Source organism: Hyalella azteca, unplaced genomic scaffold, assembly GCF_000764305.2.
Source record: "Hyalella azteca isolate HAZT.00-mixed unplaced genomic scaffold, Hazt_2.0.2 contig12241, whole genome shotgun sequence".
Lineage (NCBI taxonomy): Eukaryota > Metazoa > Arthropoda > Malacostraca > Amphipoda > Hyalellidae > Hyalella > Hyalella azteca.
Window position 1 is genome coordinate 130557 of NW_025942204.1, and position 16950 is coordinate 147506.

A 16950-nucleotide genomic window follows, 5' to 3' on the forward strand; every position below is an offset into this window, starting at 1 on the left:
TACTCATTTGAATTCAATATTTACATAGAACCCATGTTTTGTGTGTGTAGCTGTCACCTACCAACTTTGTACTTAGTTTTATGAAATATCTCTTGTTGTTGCAGAAGCCCCTGGATTTGATGCTGCCTGAAGGAGGGAGTCTCAGTTTAGCCCTCGCTAATTTCCTGAAGGAGATGCACGCTGTCGGTCGTAACAGCATCCTCAGTCCGGGTCACCTCTTCGGGCAGGTCAGTCCTGAAACGGTCCTTCCACAACCTCTCTTATTTATAACAAGTTTCACAGACACAGCTTGAAAATTTTCAGACTTGTTTCTATCCGATGGTGATTCTCAATAGACCCTGGCATGAAGCCTGCAGAGTTAGTTATTCATGCTAGTGTGACGTCAGAATCCCTGGTGATCAAGATTGTTGCTGCACCGATATTGTGACACACAAATTGAGCGACATTCTTGTTGTCTTCTATTAGTCATAAGCCGTTGCCAACAGTTGGAAGAAGCATTTATAAATATTTGTATTTATAAACAACGTAAATTTATTTTTTAGAATATCACGATTTGACGTGTCAGATTTTTGATGTTTCGGATTAAATTTTGTAAACTTCTTATTTACCTGAAAATAATACAATATTTTTTTAATGTTTGGACGCATGATATTTGTGATCCTTGAATAAAAGTAAAATCACAATTTGTAATTTTTTTCTGAAGCTTCGAGGTGTTCAGGAGCACGTGAGTTTGAAACGAAATCAACTGTTCTTTGTTTGGCGCTGTGTGTTGCGTTTAAAAGCCTATAAAATATGCCCACAAATCGCGCCATGTTCCTTAGTTCATTCCTGCATTTGAATGTAAAATATCGACAAACCTGTTCTCAACCACAGTGCATTCAAAGCTTCCCGTGTTAACGTTGAGAAAATCATCGTAGTTTCCTTCATACTCTTCTGAGGGCTAGGTAGCCTATTAATTCATTCTGAACTCATCCGTCCATATTCTGGAGTAGCGCTGCGTGTACGTGGTAGCTCCTATTTATATAAGTGCCAAAATTAAACTCTGTTTTGGTGGAGATTGTTCAGTGGAACAATATTGTCCGGTTTATCGCATGTATTTTGATCTTGTTTTTGAAAGTTAAAAGTCGTAATCAATTGAAGTCAATCTGTTCTGATAGTAAATTCGTTCACGTATAATATCGTGAATTCGTGATCAATTCTTAACGAGAACTTGCAGCGCCTGCAACGACTCATTCATTATTATCGAACTCCTAACGTTTCATAGTTACGATTTCACTCGGAAGAATATAATTGATTTTTAAACTATATATAATTCAGATTGTTTCATTAGCAGAGCTAAAATTATGTATTTTATTCAGCGCAAAAGGTCAATTTGAAAACAAACAATTTTTCATCGCTTTGCTCAATACGACCTCATTGAGCAGGTATAGATCTGAGTAGTATCCTTATATTTATCTTGTGTATTTTGTATATATATCTGTTGTATACAAAGCTTATTTTATGAAGACACTCACATGTATTGCTTGCAGTATCCGAAAAAAATATCGTCAATCACTATCAAATAGTGAAATCTTAACACGCTTCATGTCTATCCGAAAAATTTGATGTATGCCGTGTCAAAGATTCCACTTTCATTTGTTGAAGATATAATAATGTTGAATCGAGATTCAAAATAATTAAACTTTTGTAAGACATGAAGGACGCGGCACCGAGTAGCGTAGCTATCATAGGCTTGATGTCGTTACGTGTGATCAATACTGAATATTTAACGTTGCTGTGCAGATCAGTGCCAGTGACGATCCTCAACTCAGGATGGTAACTTGCAAATTCTTTTGCTATTCACTTGGCATTCATCTAACAAATTGCAGCTTGGAAATTTCTTCAAAAGACCGATTTGCTGTGATTTGCTGTATTTCGATGCGTTTTATGTTTTTATGAGCGGTTGGACTTGAACGTAAAAAGTTTCAATTCATACAAAAGTTACTTTTTCGATTTTTTAGTTTTTCGAGTACAGACCTAGCTTCTTAACACTGCTCGCATTATGATTGGTTTACTCGCTTCAAATTAAGCGAAAATATTGCAGTGATTATTTTTTGTTTTGATTCAATAGCTTCAAATGTACTCGATTTATATATTTGTTGCTTATTATTTCGCTTCTAATTCTTACAACTTGCAGGAGATTTGCTTCATGCGTCTGCTTTATTCCTACATGTACTGCGAGTTTTGTGAGGTTCTATTTCATGATTAAATTTATTTGTTTTTTTTTCCTTATTTATTGTTAGCAAAGCAAGTTGCGATAACCTATCTTCTTAATGAACGTGAAAAACCCAACAATTTAAAAGAACATACAATAGGCGTAAAATTTCATTATCCTTTTACTTAGAAATAAGATACTATATAAACTAAAGCCTCGAATACGCTTGATTATTCTAATCGATATCATCTTTCTTGTTAGTTTATTACACTGAAGAGATTTATAATATTTTCTATAATATTTAATGATGAAATATTTTTCCCGTTGTCTCGTAGGTTTGCAAGAAGAATGCACAATTCGGAGGGTTCGAGCAGCAGGACGCGCACGAGTTGCTGCGGTGTTTGCTGGAGAGCATCAGGGGCGAGGAACTGCACCGGGCCAAGCGCGCCATACTCAGGGCCTTCGCGCTCAACGAGAAAACTGACCCTAGCAAGGTGCGCACCAGTTACTCCTTGCTTCATATGCATTTATTTAAGAATAATAATTCATAAAATGCTTCATTCGCGGGTCTTTGAGAATAATAATGCGTGAATTTATGGAATTACTCGGTTAGTTATTGCTTAATTTACTTTTTCTCTTGGAAAAATAATTCGTAGACTTGTAACATCTATCAGTTAATCATTGCCAGGTTCAATTTTCTTTGGGAATAATAATTCGTAGATTGTGAAAAACCATCAGTTACCTTTGCTTCAATTGCATTAATTTTGTTGCATTAATTTCGTCGGTTAATAAAAAGTTTTAATGAGAAAGTCTTATTGGTTTTGAAATATTTGAGATGATCATAACCAAATTTTTATTTATTATTATTTTTTTTTGTTGTATCCGATATTTGATGAATTTTTCTCTGATCAGAGAGAGTAATGATAAATAATATTCTAACAATTCGGTACTACCAAGTCAAATAATCTGGCTCTACGTACACAACTTTCTTTTTCCTGCTTTCTGGACTTAAATTTTTGGCTTTGAACTTTGTTCTTTAAGGCTTTGGACTTGATATTTTAATCTTATTGGTTTCAGACCTTATTCTTCTCCAGTTTTTGTGCCATTTTTTAAAATACATTTGGGCAATGACTGTTGTCTTAAGCCGTCATCAATTTGAGGATGTATTGAGTCAATTTGAATTATTGAATCAATTATTCAATCAATTTGAATCATCTCAAGTATTGAATCAATTAGCCACTAATTATAATGTCATGATGACGCAGGTTCCTCCACGAGTGCGTAAAATCATCCAAGGGTACGGGCGTCAGGCCACACACACAATCATTGACCAGATCTTCGGTGGGCAGCTCATCAGCACCAGTGAGTTTCTTTTTATTATCATCTCGAAGTACAAAAGCCTTAAGAACAATCTAGTTTATGTGTTATTACAAGTGCAGTTGGGGTTCTCATCCATGGAAAATGTTTTCGATAATCTTTCATTCATTAACCATCATCGTACATGCAATAAAAGCTTCAACAGCATCTTGCTCACTGGGATTTTAAACCATTCTGCGTGAAATTGTTCGCTATAATTGACTTGTGTTGCTTCTCTTAATCATGACTTAGTTTCATGAGATCGTAATAAATCATTTCTTAATGTTTTTCAGTTCAAAATTTTTTGATACATTACAGTTTTGTGTGAGGAATGCCAGTGGTCATCTCAGGTCTTCGAACCTTTCATGGACCTCTCGCTCTCTGTCACCGAAGATAAGGTTTGCATTGTTTGAATTCTATGTTGCAGCATCATTAAAAAATTCGTTTCGATTATTTTGCTGTTATATTTATATATATTTATATAATATTTTTCTTACTTATGTTGTAAGTTCAACAATATTTTGAACTTCAGAATCCGTTGTTTTCTTTCAAAGATAATTGCATTTCAATTCGCCCTTTTACTGGAGTTTAATTTGTCTAGTTTCACGAGGGTTACATTATCCTGCTTAGTCAAGAATTTTGTCTAGTTTCGTAAATTTGTTGCAGGGGAAGCCGAAGAACGTGGGAGGACATGATGAGTCTGTCTTCGACTGCTTCGGACGCACTGTATCAGCCAACAATAATAATAACAAACTCAACCATTTATCCAAGCATCAGTTAAAGAAACAGAAAAAACAAGCAAAAAGAAATAGAAACAATAAGAATTCAAGTAAAGGTAGAGGAGGGGGAAGCGGCAGCGGTAAAGTAATCAAAGATGCAAATGTTAACAATTGTATAGATAGCGGAGCTCAAGACAGTATATGCGAAGAGGTCAAAAGGCGGTTAACGGAGAAAAGCAGACCAGAGGACAAGGAATTCAAAAAGCAGCAAGAAGCTGAGGCGAGAAGAGCACGAGAGGCCGCTGGGGAACGTGTCCCGACCAACGGCGTGCCGTCCATCGTGGTGGGATGGACGAGCGGCGGTGGCGGCAACGAAAGCTCCAAGTACAAAGTTTTGATGCACGCCAGAAACGCCAGACGCCGAGAAGAACTCGAGAACAACGACTGCAGTGAAGAGGAAGAGGAGGAAGAGGGTGAGGAGCTGGAGTATGACCACGACGACGATCTCGATGACGATGGCAGACTTAACAAGAAGAAGTCCGCTTCGACGAGGAGCCTGAGTCGTCTAACGCTCTCTGACAACGAGGGCTCGCAGAACACAGCGCTCACCAACAAGAATATTTTGCTTCAGAGGCTGCACAATCTCACTGCGTCTGGGGGAGGCAAGGGATCCGTGAAGGTGAACGGGACTCGGGACAGCGACGAGGATGATGAGGATGAAGAAGATGATGAAGATGAGGATGCGGATGACAGTGATGATGAAGAGGAAGATGAAGATGATGAGGAGGATGAAGAGGAGTCAGATTCCGAGCAGGGGAATGGTGAGAGCGACTCCGCTGCTAAGAAGAAAGGTGTGTGGAGAGGTAATGAGAGGGTGGGCCGAGTTGTGTGAGGCTGGGTGTGCCTAGTCTGCTTATGGCGCAGCATAGTCACTTGCTCAGCTTAGCCACTTGCTCTGCTAAGCCTCATATTCTTAGTTGTACGGTCATCGTGTTTTTTTCAGCAAAAACCTCTTGAGACTGCGATGCGGCTGGTAATGTTTGTAGTTCTAACTCGATGGCGTACAAGTTCTATCAGCTTACCTCATAAGCTCAAGCACTATTGAATCAATTTGTTGTTTTTGGCTAACGTTAGATTCATGCTCATTTTTCTTTGTTGAACATTTTCGAGTCTCCTCGTTTTTTTCATTATTTATTTGACTGGATTTGTTCACTTTCTGGCATTTAACCTGGAAGATATGGTAATTATTTAGCTTAACCAAAACCTAGCATGTTCATGTTAGAATTCTGTCTTGAAAGTATTAGCTTCTAGTGTGTCAGAGATCACGGTGTAGAATAAATATTTATCTCGAGATTTATTTTTGGATTATTTCAGCTTGACATTATATTGAGTTATCTTTATGACTTTTTATTTTAATTATTAACAGAGAACAGCGACGCCGACGAGGAAGATAATGCCGAGTCTGAGTTGTCTTTCTAATTTGTTTACTTGCATTAATTATTAACAGAGAACAGCGACGCCGACGAGGAAGACAATGCCGAGTCTGAGTTCCCCCAGGAGCGGGTCACACGTCAGCCGTCCATCATCGTCGTGGAGCAGTCGAGTTCTTACGACGGATACGGTGCGACGAACGCTTCTGATGGACGGTCAGTGATCACAGTTATGCATGACTAAATTATTATTGACACTTGAGGGCAAGATTTTAACTTTGGTAGCTGTAAAATGAAATCAGTGGACCCACTTAATAGCAGTGTCGGCTTTGATTAATATCTATATTTAGTTCCAAATTCTCCAATCACAAAAATATTGTGTCAGTCAATCATTAACAGTTTTCGTATCCGCGTAGATATTTGAGCACGAGCGCGTCCTGCGACCAGTTGAACTACAACTCAGCGTCCGACACATCGGAGCGCTATTTCACCGCTGACGGTAACGGCGTGGATACTGGAGACGATTTGGACACGCCAAAACGGCGGTCACTGAGTAAAGAATCGCTCCTGAAGGCGGGAACTGACGAAGAATTAGCCAGGACGCTTCATCGCAAAAGCAGCAGTAAAGAATCATTGCATCGCATAAACTACAGCAAACGATCTACTGGGGACTCGTTAGTCGCGTTCAGAAGCTGCGACAGACTCGCGGAAGAAGATGACCAGCGGCATTCTGCTACACCCAACCCGAGAAAATTTAAACAGGAATGGTTAACAAGGAGCCTTACGACCGTTGCTCCAAAGTAATTGTTCACTCAAACCACAATTTCATGTCGAAATCTGAATGTTTGTTCAATTTTTACCCGATGATTTCTATGAGATGAACTGAGTGGTGTAATATCTCACTAAATCTTAATCTAGAGCTTTCTTAGACTTATAAACTACTTTTTCCCGCAAACATTGTTTTGAAAGCCATTTTCTTTTTGTACATATTATATAGGACATCCCTTCTTCAAAAATATTCACAGCAGTCATAATTAAATTCAATTAATTGAACGTAAGACTTAATATCGCATATTGAGCGTATGAAATCTGCCCTTTTATGAAGTTCTTAATTTGTTATATGAGAGGGTCTCAGAATATTGATGGATTTACATAGAATATCAATTGTTTCAGATACCAGGCGCATGCACAAGAATGTTCGGTGATGTCTTGCTTAGCGAAATTCACGGCTCCGGAACTCCTAGCTAGCAGTAATAAAATCATATGTCAGAACTGCACGAAGCTCAGAAATATAAGTAAGTTCAAAAAGGCGCGATAGCACGTTAAACTGCCTGAGGAATGTTTTAGCACGTTGTTTTTATCCACGAAATCATTCTATTTACTCATTGACTTTAATACAATTTCAATGATCCTTCTAATTTTCTAGTAGGTAAGTTTTATTTGAAGGAAGGCGTTACATCACGATAAGTCGAAACCTCAGTTCCTGACAACAATTTATAATGTTTCTTCCCTTCAAAAATGCATAATATTATTAAATTAATTATCTTAATTCTTATTAAAATAGGTGGGCCTTACTTGATAATACGTATGTATAATGGGCTGAGTTCAAAGACTAAATATGTGGGACACGTGAATGATCTATGCAACTGTCGACAAAAATTCAAAATATATTTTAAAAATGGTCTTGTAATATGATTTATTTCTTGCAGGTGGCAACAATCCAGATGTTGATGGCCCAGTGAGAAGCGCCGCTAGAAAGCAAATGATGATCGTCTGTCCTCCCGCTGTGCTGACGCTGCAGCTCAAGCGCTTCCACCACGACGGCGTTCACCTCGCCAAGGCGAACAGATTCGTGCACTTCCCATTGGTGCTCGACTTGGCGCCCTTCACATCCACTATCGCATTGGTACGTCTGTATGATTCACAACAATTGAGAACATCATTGATAAGGTAATCCCAGAATGCCATGTTGCTTGTTGACCCAACAATTGTTCATTTTCTGAACTTGCATTTGTAGAAAAAATGTGATCGCCCTCGCTAGTCCATTGGTAATAGTTTTTGGGATACTCAATGTATAGATGCATAAAAACTTATATGAAAGGAACGTGTTGCACTGCGCTAGATGAAAGCGTTATTTTGTTTGTTACGCAGTGTGACGTACAAGACTGTTTAGTACAAATTTTCAATTTCTATAATTTTTTTTGACAAACAGTATTCTTATATCCCACACATTTAGCCTTTGATCTCAGCCTTTTATACGCATTAGCCTGGACGAATGCAAGTAAATTTTTATAATGATGAGGATTAGTAATTGTATATTATTATGTATTTTTAATGGATAAGAAAAAACTTTTTAAATTCAGATGACATTTTTTTCAGAATCCGGGTACCCGTATTTTGTATGGACTGTACGGTATAGTCCAGCATACAGGCCGCCTCCATAACGGGCACTACACAGCGTACGTGCGATCACGTCCCGTCGTGCCCACTCGTCCGCCGTCCGCCTACCTCGCCCAGCCTCCTCTGGACTCCTCACGCCTCGAGTGCGACGCGCCGCCCAAGCTCCCGCCACCAAGAAACACCGACGCCGCCACCATTTCTATTGAGGCGAGTTGCTGTTTTGTTTCCGTTGCTTTTATACTCACGATATTCAAGTTATCTAGCTTACATTTGTCTGATCGATTTTCCTGGTTTTATTTTTGTTATGACAGTTCGCCATCATGGTAATAGTTTTTCATGTTTTTAGTTTCTCAAATAAAAATTGGTACTTTTTTGTCAGAAAACATTTGTAATGAGATTCTGTGATAATTAGATGCACGTTCAGCCTTGTTTTGATATTTGATTGCGTCATATTTTATGAAAAATATATCATTTGAAGAATTTATTTACTTTTATTGCAGGAGTTGGAAGCCGAGGTGCGGAAAGACCAATGGTATCATGTGTCGGACACTCACGTGGCTCATGTAAATATAGATCGTGTCTTGAAAGCTCAAGCATATCTTCTTTTCTATGAGAGGATAGTTTGACCAGATGCGAGGCCTCAGCTATTGATCGCACTAGCCTATTCTTTAAGATGCTTGTAAAAAATGCGCATGTATGAAGAAAATACTTCGCATCGATCTTTAGAGGTGCTGGATGGGTCATGAGTAATCACTGTGAAATGTGACTGACGAAATCGTATTGTTGCTTCTGAATTAGTGAAAATCTCTGATGAATACTATAGAACTATTTTATAATTGTACCTTTCTTACGATGCTTTGATCTGTCAAGATTAAAGGTGGGAGTGCCTCTCGCTCCTTCGTAAAATGAGGTGTGTGAAGCGATCGAACTTCTCTTACTGGTTATCATACCAATCCAACCAATGATCAATCAAAGATGCTTCTAACACCAATAAATTAGGCTTTGCACCTGATTGAGCTGTAACAATTATGAGCTTAGTACGTCCTTTATAGGCATGTATTACCTTATGTATCGCAAACTGTTGCCCACTTTTGGTACGTGCGTCAAATGTAGTGGAATTGGAAGTTACTAAAGTTGGTTTTGTAATAATAGTGTAAATATAGACTAGGTAGATTAATAATTACGCCAAGTAACAATAAGTAGCGCTTAAATGCGCAAAACGCCTTATCTTAACTAGGATCATTCGTCCAGTTCAATTTATGTAGAGAAACGTATAGTTTGGATTTACTTAGAACACTGTGGCTTTCATTTTCTGCAGGCGTGTAATTTCGTTGCTTTGCGTGTCTCGACAGCAGACATTCGTAGGAGATTATTTATTAGTGGCAAGGATGTTTATTCTCATTTTATTTGTTAGTTACGAAGTGGTTAGATTTTATGTTCTAGTCCAGATAATTATTGGTAACCTCTGAGCAGGCAAGCATATAAGGAGCTCCTTGCAAGTATAACACGCTCCGATAATAACCTAGACACGCCTAGTCATGCGCATTTTGTTGCCTGTAACGGTTCTCAACGGTGGAGATTCGCGGGAATAACGAGAAAAAACACGTTCTGTCGATACTAATAGTTTATTATTTACAGTTATGGGTTTTATTCGAATATTTTTGCTTTTATTTTGTAATCTCTAAGCTGTGGTCAGTTAATGATTAATGTATGATGAACAATCAGTTGAGCTAGCAGGTGGGAGAGATTTTGCGTGCCACGAGTACCATGAGGTTTGGTCAGTTGATAATGACCATCTGTGATAACGTCCGAGATTTGGTTCTCTTCTACTCGTTAGTCTCTTGAATATTGGCGTTACTTTACTCTTCTTACTGTTATCTCTCTTGTTCACTCATCGAAATATGTGCTCATTATCAATTCCCTAAGCTTGAGGCGGCGGGTAAACAATTCTTCAACTGGAAGCATAATTGCCTAATAAGTGAATATTTTCATCTTTACCTCCTTTCACACTTTCGACTATTCCGATAGGTGTTTAATATTTTAAACTATGAAAAGATGCTTTTTTGAGTCTACACATGTCTAAAGTAATGGCTCACGACACGCTTATATTTCAAATATTTATATATAGAGATATTCCATCAAGACTGAACTGAAGAGTATAGTCTATGGTTTGATGAACATTTGAAACAAGAGATGCAACATTTCATACTCTCACCAGCGCCCGAATTGTAACTAGCCTACCGCTTACTGCGACCAATCTTTCTGACGACGAAGAGTTACACGAAACCAGCCAGGCACCACTAAGCTGCTTAGCAAATGTACCTTTTTGTACCACCCGGTTTGCGAGCTCGTAAAATTTTCTCCGAGGACCCATAGTTCGTTCCGACAATTGGCCGTTCAATCCGGGGCTGATTCGAGGCAGTTGATGAAAACTTGCGGCTTTGTGGTGTATGCAATAAATACAGTTACGTTCACACGCGCTTTGTATTGTATGACTGATGAGATAGTATTTCATGTGTTGGGCCATCGGGTGAACGCATTACCAAGAAGAAAGCCGGCGGGTGGAACTGGGGGCATACTTTCTCGGCTCCTTTCCTGAAGACTGGTTGGTCCTCTTTAATGCACGCTATTTCATGAGGATTACGGTTGCTAACGTGAAAGACCAGAAAGGTGGTAAAATGTGATCTTGTTAATAATCCCGGGCAATGCTATCTTCCAGCGGCAGCCCCACTTGTGGTAGAGTTCAGACGTCACAGACATAACGGTTTTTGTATGGAATCTTATCATGGCAATTACTTACGCTCTTTTCTTTCGTTCGAATAGGTTTCCTTGCATTGCGCCTTATTTTTCAGAATTATTACCTTGTACAGTGAAGCACACTTGAATCGGTCGGTAATGGCAGACTCGGAGCGTACCGGCTTGCTCTTATCATGGGAATATCACAGCTCATTTGGCTGCCAGTGGGTTCATAACTGTTAACATAGCAACAGTTAACTCAAGCATCTCATTTTGTCTACAAATGAGTGCCATGCGAATTCCAGTTTCAAATGTGCTTGAAGACGACTTACGGCAAATGAGCTGACATTCAGTTCAAGTAAATGAGATAAATAGCGTTCGATTTTTTTATACCTGCCTAGTTGTAAGCAATGAGTTAAAGAGCAGTTTATTAAAATTCAACATTTGGATTTCAATTGTGATCTTAAAATTACTCGGGAATTGTTTCAACTAAAAATAGGAATTTTTATGTATCCGGAATCTGATTGTTACAAATTACTAAATAATGAGATACATAGCTAAAATAAATAAATTTTCAATTCAAGTCCTATTCGTATTTTAAAACAAATTCAAACGGAAAGTACATGAAAAAACAAGCTGACACTTTTTAGATAACCAATGACAAATAAACATCATTTCCTAAGATTTTCTTACACGCCAGATACAAAAAACATTCAATATTGCACATCAATAAATAATCATCCCAATACTTCCGCAAAACCATCACTCATAAACATCAAACATAAGGGTACGCACACAGTGAAAGCAGGTTGCCAGCGTGCTGGTTACCTGCTCAGGCTGGCGCCTGTAACCATAGAATACAGAAGCCTATTCGTACAGGTTTTCACTGTGAACACTTACATTATTATCCTATGTTCATTCTTGTGGCAGGTTAGAGCAGGTTGCCCGCGAGGGCAAACCTGCTTCCACTGTGTGCGTACCCTACGAGTGCACAAAGAATACTTACAATAAAAAATAACCGCATCATTCTCGTCAATTCGATAACCAAATTTGTGCATTAGACTCCCAGTTTATTACAAAACACAAGCAGATACAACCACAATCCAACCTTTGCACCGAATGATGGACTCATCAAACAGTTCATAACATGAAGCATAGCAATAAAAGACCACTCATTAAGTGCGAAACAAACCCACGTCCCAAGCGCAAAATAATATAGTACAACCTTAACCCAAGCACTCAATTTACAGGGAGCATAAATTGCTCTCAATGACGCCATTTTTTCAAGAATCCAACTTCAAAATTTTAGAAAGGCATAGTTACATCACGCTAAAAAATACGAGGTATAAGACGTGGAATTTATTATTATTTATCATGAAATAACAAAGAATTTAATATTCATGAGACTATCTGTAGTTAAAGCCCATATTACAAAATAATCTCGACTCAGATGAACATGACAACGCTCCAAGTTCCATAATCGTGCCAAATAAGTAAACAAACGCTAACTGTATAATAGCGTTATAAATTAATTCTATACGCAACAGCTAACAGCGGTTGTAAGTTAAAGTCGAGGATTACGTCACGGAAACGAATTGAGGCAAAATGCAGATGTATAAATTTAAGTTTCGGTTTCTGGATGAATATTTTCGCAAACCAATACTGTACGTAACACGGAGATTTAACATCATTGCAAGATTCGTACTTTCTTGGGAAATTCAATTCCCAAAAATGAGATAGAATTATACAATTGCTTTATTTCTTGTACGCGTACTAACGAGTAACAACAAAATGCACTTAGGAAGAGAACAAATTTGCAATGCCGCATCGTAATTCGACGAATAAAAATAGCTTCTGAAGCACAGAGTAATTGTTCATACATTCATATCTAATAAGGACAGGACAGAGGAATGTTGCAATAAACTGTAGGCGGCTCGGAAAATACGCGTTAACCATGCATAAAAAAACATTAAAGAGTGCAAAACTTCATTTCCAGAAAACTTTTAAAACTGGATTATGATAACACGCTACATCACCGCACCAAAAATTAATAAGCGGTTAGTCGGCTTTAGGCAGAAGGCTACATAGAATACCCTTATGCCGGCGCACAACAGTGACTAATTTCTAAGGGAAACAAAGTTGAATCCCGAATGCCTGCTTGCTTTCATTACGATACGATAAAAACCATTTGGAAGGATCAACGTAGGAGAATACTGTAACAGCAAAAGTTTGCGTTTGAAACCTACATTTATTGGCGCATATCACTTCACAGGAATAATTGTTGGAATTTCCCAGGAGTCTGAAAAGCGAAGAATGAGTTAAAATCTTACATTTATATTAGAATACGCCGACAGAACGAAGCTACTGCATGCTTATACTTAAAAGAAGCTATCCAACTTTTTACTTGGAATGGTGACAGAACTAGAACTAAAATGTTCACATATTAGTGCTGCATTAGGTAGAATTTCAACAAGTTTTAAAAATCAGACTTCTCTAATAATGAAAAAAATTTCATTCACCGTACGTAATAACTAATAATAACGTTCTACTTAAAGGAAATAAAGAGAAATTTTATTTAAGATCACAAATTGGAAATTGTAAGCTAACAAGGATTCAGATTGATAGCCAAACGTCATGCAAGGCTGATGACATTGTAACGCTCACCAAGCGTTAAAGGAGAAAAACTAATTGCTACTAGTTCACTACCTAGTAACTGGTGGCTATTAGTTCACCAGTAACTGGTTGCTATTAGTTTACCAGTACCTGGTGGCTATTAGTTCACCAGTAACTGGCTGCAATTAGTTCACCAGTAACTGGCTGCTTTAGTTCACCAGTAACTGGAGGCTGCAATTAGTTCACCAGTAACTGGCTGCAATTAGTTCACCAGTAACTGGCTGCTATTAGTTCACCAGTAACTGGTTGCAATTAGTTCACCAGTAACTGGCTGCAATTAGTTCACCAGTAACTGGCTGCAATTAGTTCACCAGTAACTGGCTGCAATTAGTTCACCAGTAACTGGCTGCTTTAGTTCACCAGTTAGGGGTAATTTGTTTGAAGGTCCACTTCTGGTAGTTGTTGATGGGGTCGCATGGCAGCAGTTGTAGCTGGTTGCTGGACGGATGCAGCGACACGCACTTGTTGAAGCGTTTGTGCTTGAGAACGTGTGTGTCCTGGCGACCACAGGAGCAATTAGAAATTTAGGCTATCACTTCTATCACGATAAGTCAATAGATTCATTGACGAATTATTTCAACAGTCCTCAGTACAGTTAATAAGCTGGATCAACGGAGCTTTAAGCGTGGGCTTAATATAGTCATGGTTCATGGACTCATCGTAAATACGACACCTCATGTTAACTATAACGGAGCGTGAAGAGTTAGTTTAGTACGAAACGTCCTGGTACCTATAACGGAGCGTTATGGATGCATACCTCATCGTAAATCCAGGGGCCATCGACCGTGCCTAGTCTGCAGAAGATGAGCTTGATGCCCTGAGCATCCGCGTCGACGCAACGCTCACCGACGCCCAGCTGGCCCGCGCTGTTCAGTCGTACCAGCTGCACATGCAATGCAATTATCACGTGCTGGTAAGAATTAAAGATTAATTACTCTGAAATTTCAATACCAAAAATTGGCAATAAACTTTATTCATATAAAATAAAAGCTTTCCTTTATAAATTAAAATGATATTCTTTGCTTGTAAATGTTTTCGGTTAAATAATTTGGTTCAAATAATAAATCACAAGAGTTCAATTCTTAAAGTTAACGCCAAACTAAAACTTTAACCTCCTCGTGATGCTGCACATTGAGTTTCCTTGCTCGACAAGTAATGCTGAAAGGCTACTCACTTGTCTGCTTTCCAGCTGACGTGCTACTTCTTTGACCAGTCCACAGCCAACTGAGGAGCATGACTGGCGTCTTGACAGTTGATAGTAACGCACTGACCTGATTGTTGCCGAAGCCATGACACTGCGACACCCCCATCAGGTTGGGGGCGGGGTGACCCATAGTGTCCAGACACAGCGACGTTGCAGCGTTTCGGAACTGACAGCACCAAGCAAGACAGTGAAAAAGTTAGAAAGAAGTTAGTAGTGATATGAGCATCGAATGAGAATAGGATTATTTTGATTGATGCTACAATGTTCCTTTGAAACGCCAAGATAATGGAAGTGTTTGAGAAAATATTGAGTGATGAGGACCAGTCAGTTGTTAAAGACGAAAACATGCCCAGCTCGGAGCGCAAGGATCGTACAACGAATGGAAACCCAAAGAATAACACCGGTTCTGAAACTCGTGCATATAACCTAAAGCAGAATGCTAATCTACAAAAACTTTCAACATGCAAACTTCTATTCAACGCCAAATAAGTTAATTAAGAAGGCAGGAAGAATATTTTTGGTTGTAAAATGTAGATGAAAATCTACATTTTACGATATAAATTCTAGAGGCAATGTGTGAGTAACAATGCCACAAACTGAAAATCCTAAAGACACAAGAGGATGTAGAAAACCCGTAAAGAGTCAGAAAATGAAATTGATTGCCGTAGCCATCTGCAGATAGAATTCTTCAGTAAAACAATAGTTTTACAATTTCAAGGTATCGATTGAAAATAGGAGAGGAGTGCAATGAATAAATTACCTGCAGACTTGGCTATTTGTGTATTGGTTAAATCATGCTTTGAAAAAAAAAAGTGATAGAAGACGTCACCTTTAACGGCAGTTCGTTCGTCAGTAACCGGCAGTTCGTGTCCGTATTATTTTAAGTGAAAAGTGAGCATTTCGTTGAAGCAAGAAAAGTCACGTAAATCATTAACAACTGTAGGCTTACAGTCTCGATACTTGAGGCACATGGGTAAGTCTCCATAACAGCAGGCGCGTCATTGCCGCTGCTGTCCCAGCAGAAGTCTCCAACAGAGCTCGTCAACTGCAGTCACGATCGTCATTTAATTTGTCTTTCAGATGTCAGTTTCTTGTGCATAAGTAAACACGAAGAAAGTATCGTACGTGGAATGTTTTACACCGATTGTAGAAGTCATCGTTTAATATGGAAAATTTGTTATCATCGTGATAATCTTAACTTTGGTTTGAAGATTAAGCTGCACTTTTGCATTTTAGAAATATACAGAGAGAACAGAATTCCATGGATAGTATTGAATTATAGCCGAAGCTGCAAATAACTTTGCTTCAATTAATCAAAGACAGAAAAGAGGACGAGAATGAAGGTTTCACAATGGAAAAGTGAAGGCGGATAGGAAATAAATAGATATAAAAATATAGAAATGAATTACGTAGAAGTGATAAGACGAAAGGAACACGATTAAAAACCAATGAAAGTCTCGAGTGAAAAGCTCATCTGGAACCTCAATCACAAATTTCTCACTTCATATTTTAGTTTAACTCAATAATAATATGTTTAATAATAAGCTTAGCCTCCCAATTAAAATGTAGAATTTTCCAGAACTGAAGGCGAAATGAGGAAAAAGGGAATAATTAATTCTTATAGTGAAGAATAACAAACGAGCACTACTAAAAACACGCGATTCTCAAGAATTATAATAATTGAATTACAATAAATTGAATCGGCTGAGCGCCAGCTGCAATGGAAATCAATTAAATCTTTGGCTTATCCTAGCAAATCAACCAAACTCACAGCACAAAAATTAAACGAGATTGTAGAATTTTAATAGATCGAATTTTCAAAATATAAAATAATTACAGGCCATAGCACACGAAACAACTGACGAGGCCAAACAATTGAGTCATCTAGAATATAGCTACGATGTACGACACTGTCGAGCGCTATTGTTGCAGCAAGGTCAACTGTATTTTGCTCAGTTCAAGATTAATTTTTCGATTGAAAATGTTTGATCTTTATTCTCTTTTTCTAAACTATTTTTGTACATTATAAATACGAAATCTTAGCATTCAATTTATCAAAGTCAGCATGCTGTTCACCTCGCCCCAGTGGAGATTAGGTGGTAGCTCGGGATATTTCCTTAACAGATCATATGCGACGTTGTCCACAAACCACTGGAAGCTTTTGCACTGCATCCTCTCTTTGAGGGCCAGCTGCTGGCTAATGTCGCCCATGTCCAGATATCTGAAGTAACACAAACG

At 38.4% G+C, this 16950-nt stretch overlaps 2 protein-coding genes across 4 annotated transcripts in view; one reads left to right on the forward strand and one right to left on the reverse strand.

Moving 5' to 3' along the window:
* Positions 1 to 11211, forward strand: part of LOC108682675 (ubiquitin carboxyl-terminal hydrolase 16) — a 28646-nt gene extending 17435 nt beyond the window's left edge. The window contains exons 9-20 of the mRNA XM_018171888.2: positions 105 to 227; positions 1783 to 1815; positions 2530 to 2688; positions 3460 to 3556; positions 3869 to 3948; positions 4217 to 5132; positions 5777 to 5915; positions 6116 to 6499; positions 6873 to 6994; positions 7409 to 7605; positions 8079 to 8306; positions 8600 to 11211. Coding sequence (XP_018027377.1) covers positions 105 to 227; positions 1783 to 1815; positions 2530 to 2688; positions 3460 to 3556; positions 3869 to 3948; positions 4217 to 5132; positions 5777 to 5915; positions 6116 to 6499; positions 6873 to 6994; positions 7409 to 7605; positions 8079 to 8306; positions 8600 to 8725 — 2604 coding nt within the window. The 3' untranslated portion in view covers positions 8726 to 11211. The remainder of the gene's footprint in view (positions 1 to 104; positions 228 to 1782; positions 1816 to 2529; positions 2689 to 3459; positions 3557 to 3868; positions 3949 to 4216; positions 5133 to 5776; positions 5916 to 6115; positions 6500 to 6872; positions 6995 to 7408; positions 7606 to 8078; positions 8307 to 8599) is intronic.
* Positions 11212 to 11803: 592 nt separating this feature from the next.
* Positions 11804 to 16934, reverse strand: LOC108682681 (N-acetylgalactosaminyltransferase 7). 3 transcript variants are annotated; one of them, XM_018171897.2, is made up of 5 exons: positions 16789 to 16934; positions 14780 to 14878; positions 14266 to 14391; positions 13869 to 14005; positions 11804 to 13134 (listed from the first exon to the last, which is right to left on the reverse strand). In XM_018171897.2, coding segments are annotated over exons 1-5 (498 nt in total). In that variant the 5' UTR covers positions 16924 to 16934; the 3' UTR covers positions 11804 to 13133. The 3 variants fall into 3 exon arrangements, with proteins under 3 accessions (XP_018027386.1, XP_047739164.1, XP_018027384.1); XM_047883208.1 differs by having other exon boundaries at positions 11804 to 13719; positions 13845 to 14005; XM_018171895.2 differs by having other exon boundaries at positions 11804 to 14005.
* Positions 16935 to 16950: the final 16 nt, after the last annotated feature.

Excerpts from the sequence above, each read along its gene's own strand:
- LOC108682681 (XM_047883208.1), bottom strand. The coding sequence starts at position 16,923 with ATGGGCGACATTAGCCAGCAGCTGGCCCTCAAAGAGAGGATGCAGTGC. Across the intron at positions 14,392-14,779 it reads ATGGCTTCGGCAACAATCAG|CTGGTACGACTGAACAGCGC; the intron begins GTCAGTGCGTTA and ends TTGCATGTGCAG. Across the intron at positions 14,006-14,265 it reads GCCCCTGGATTTACGATGAG|GACACACACGTTCTCAAGCA; the intron begins GTATGCATCCAT and ends TGTGGTCGCCAG.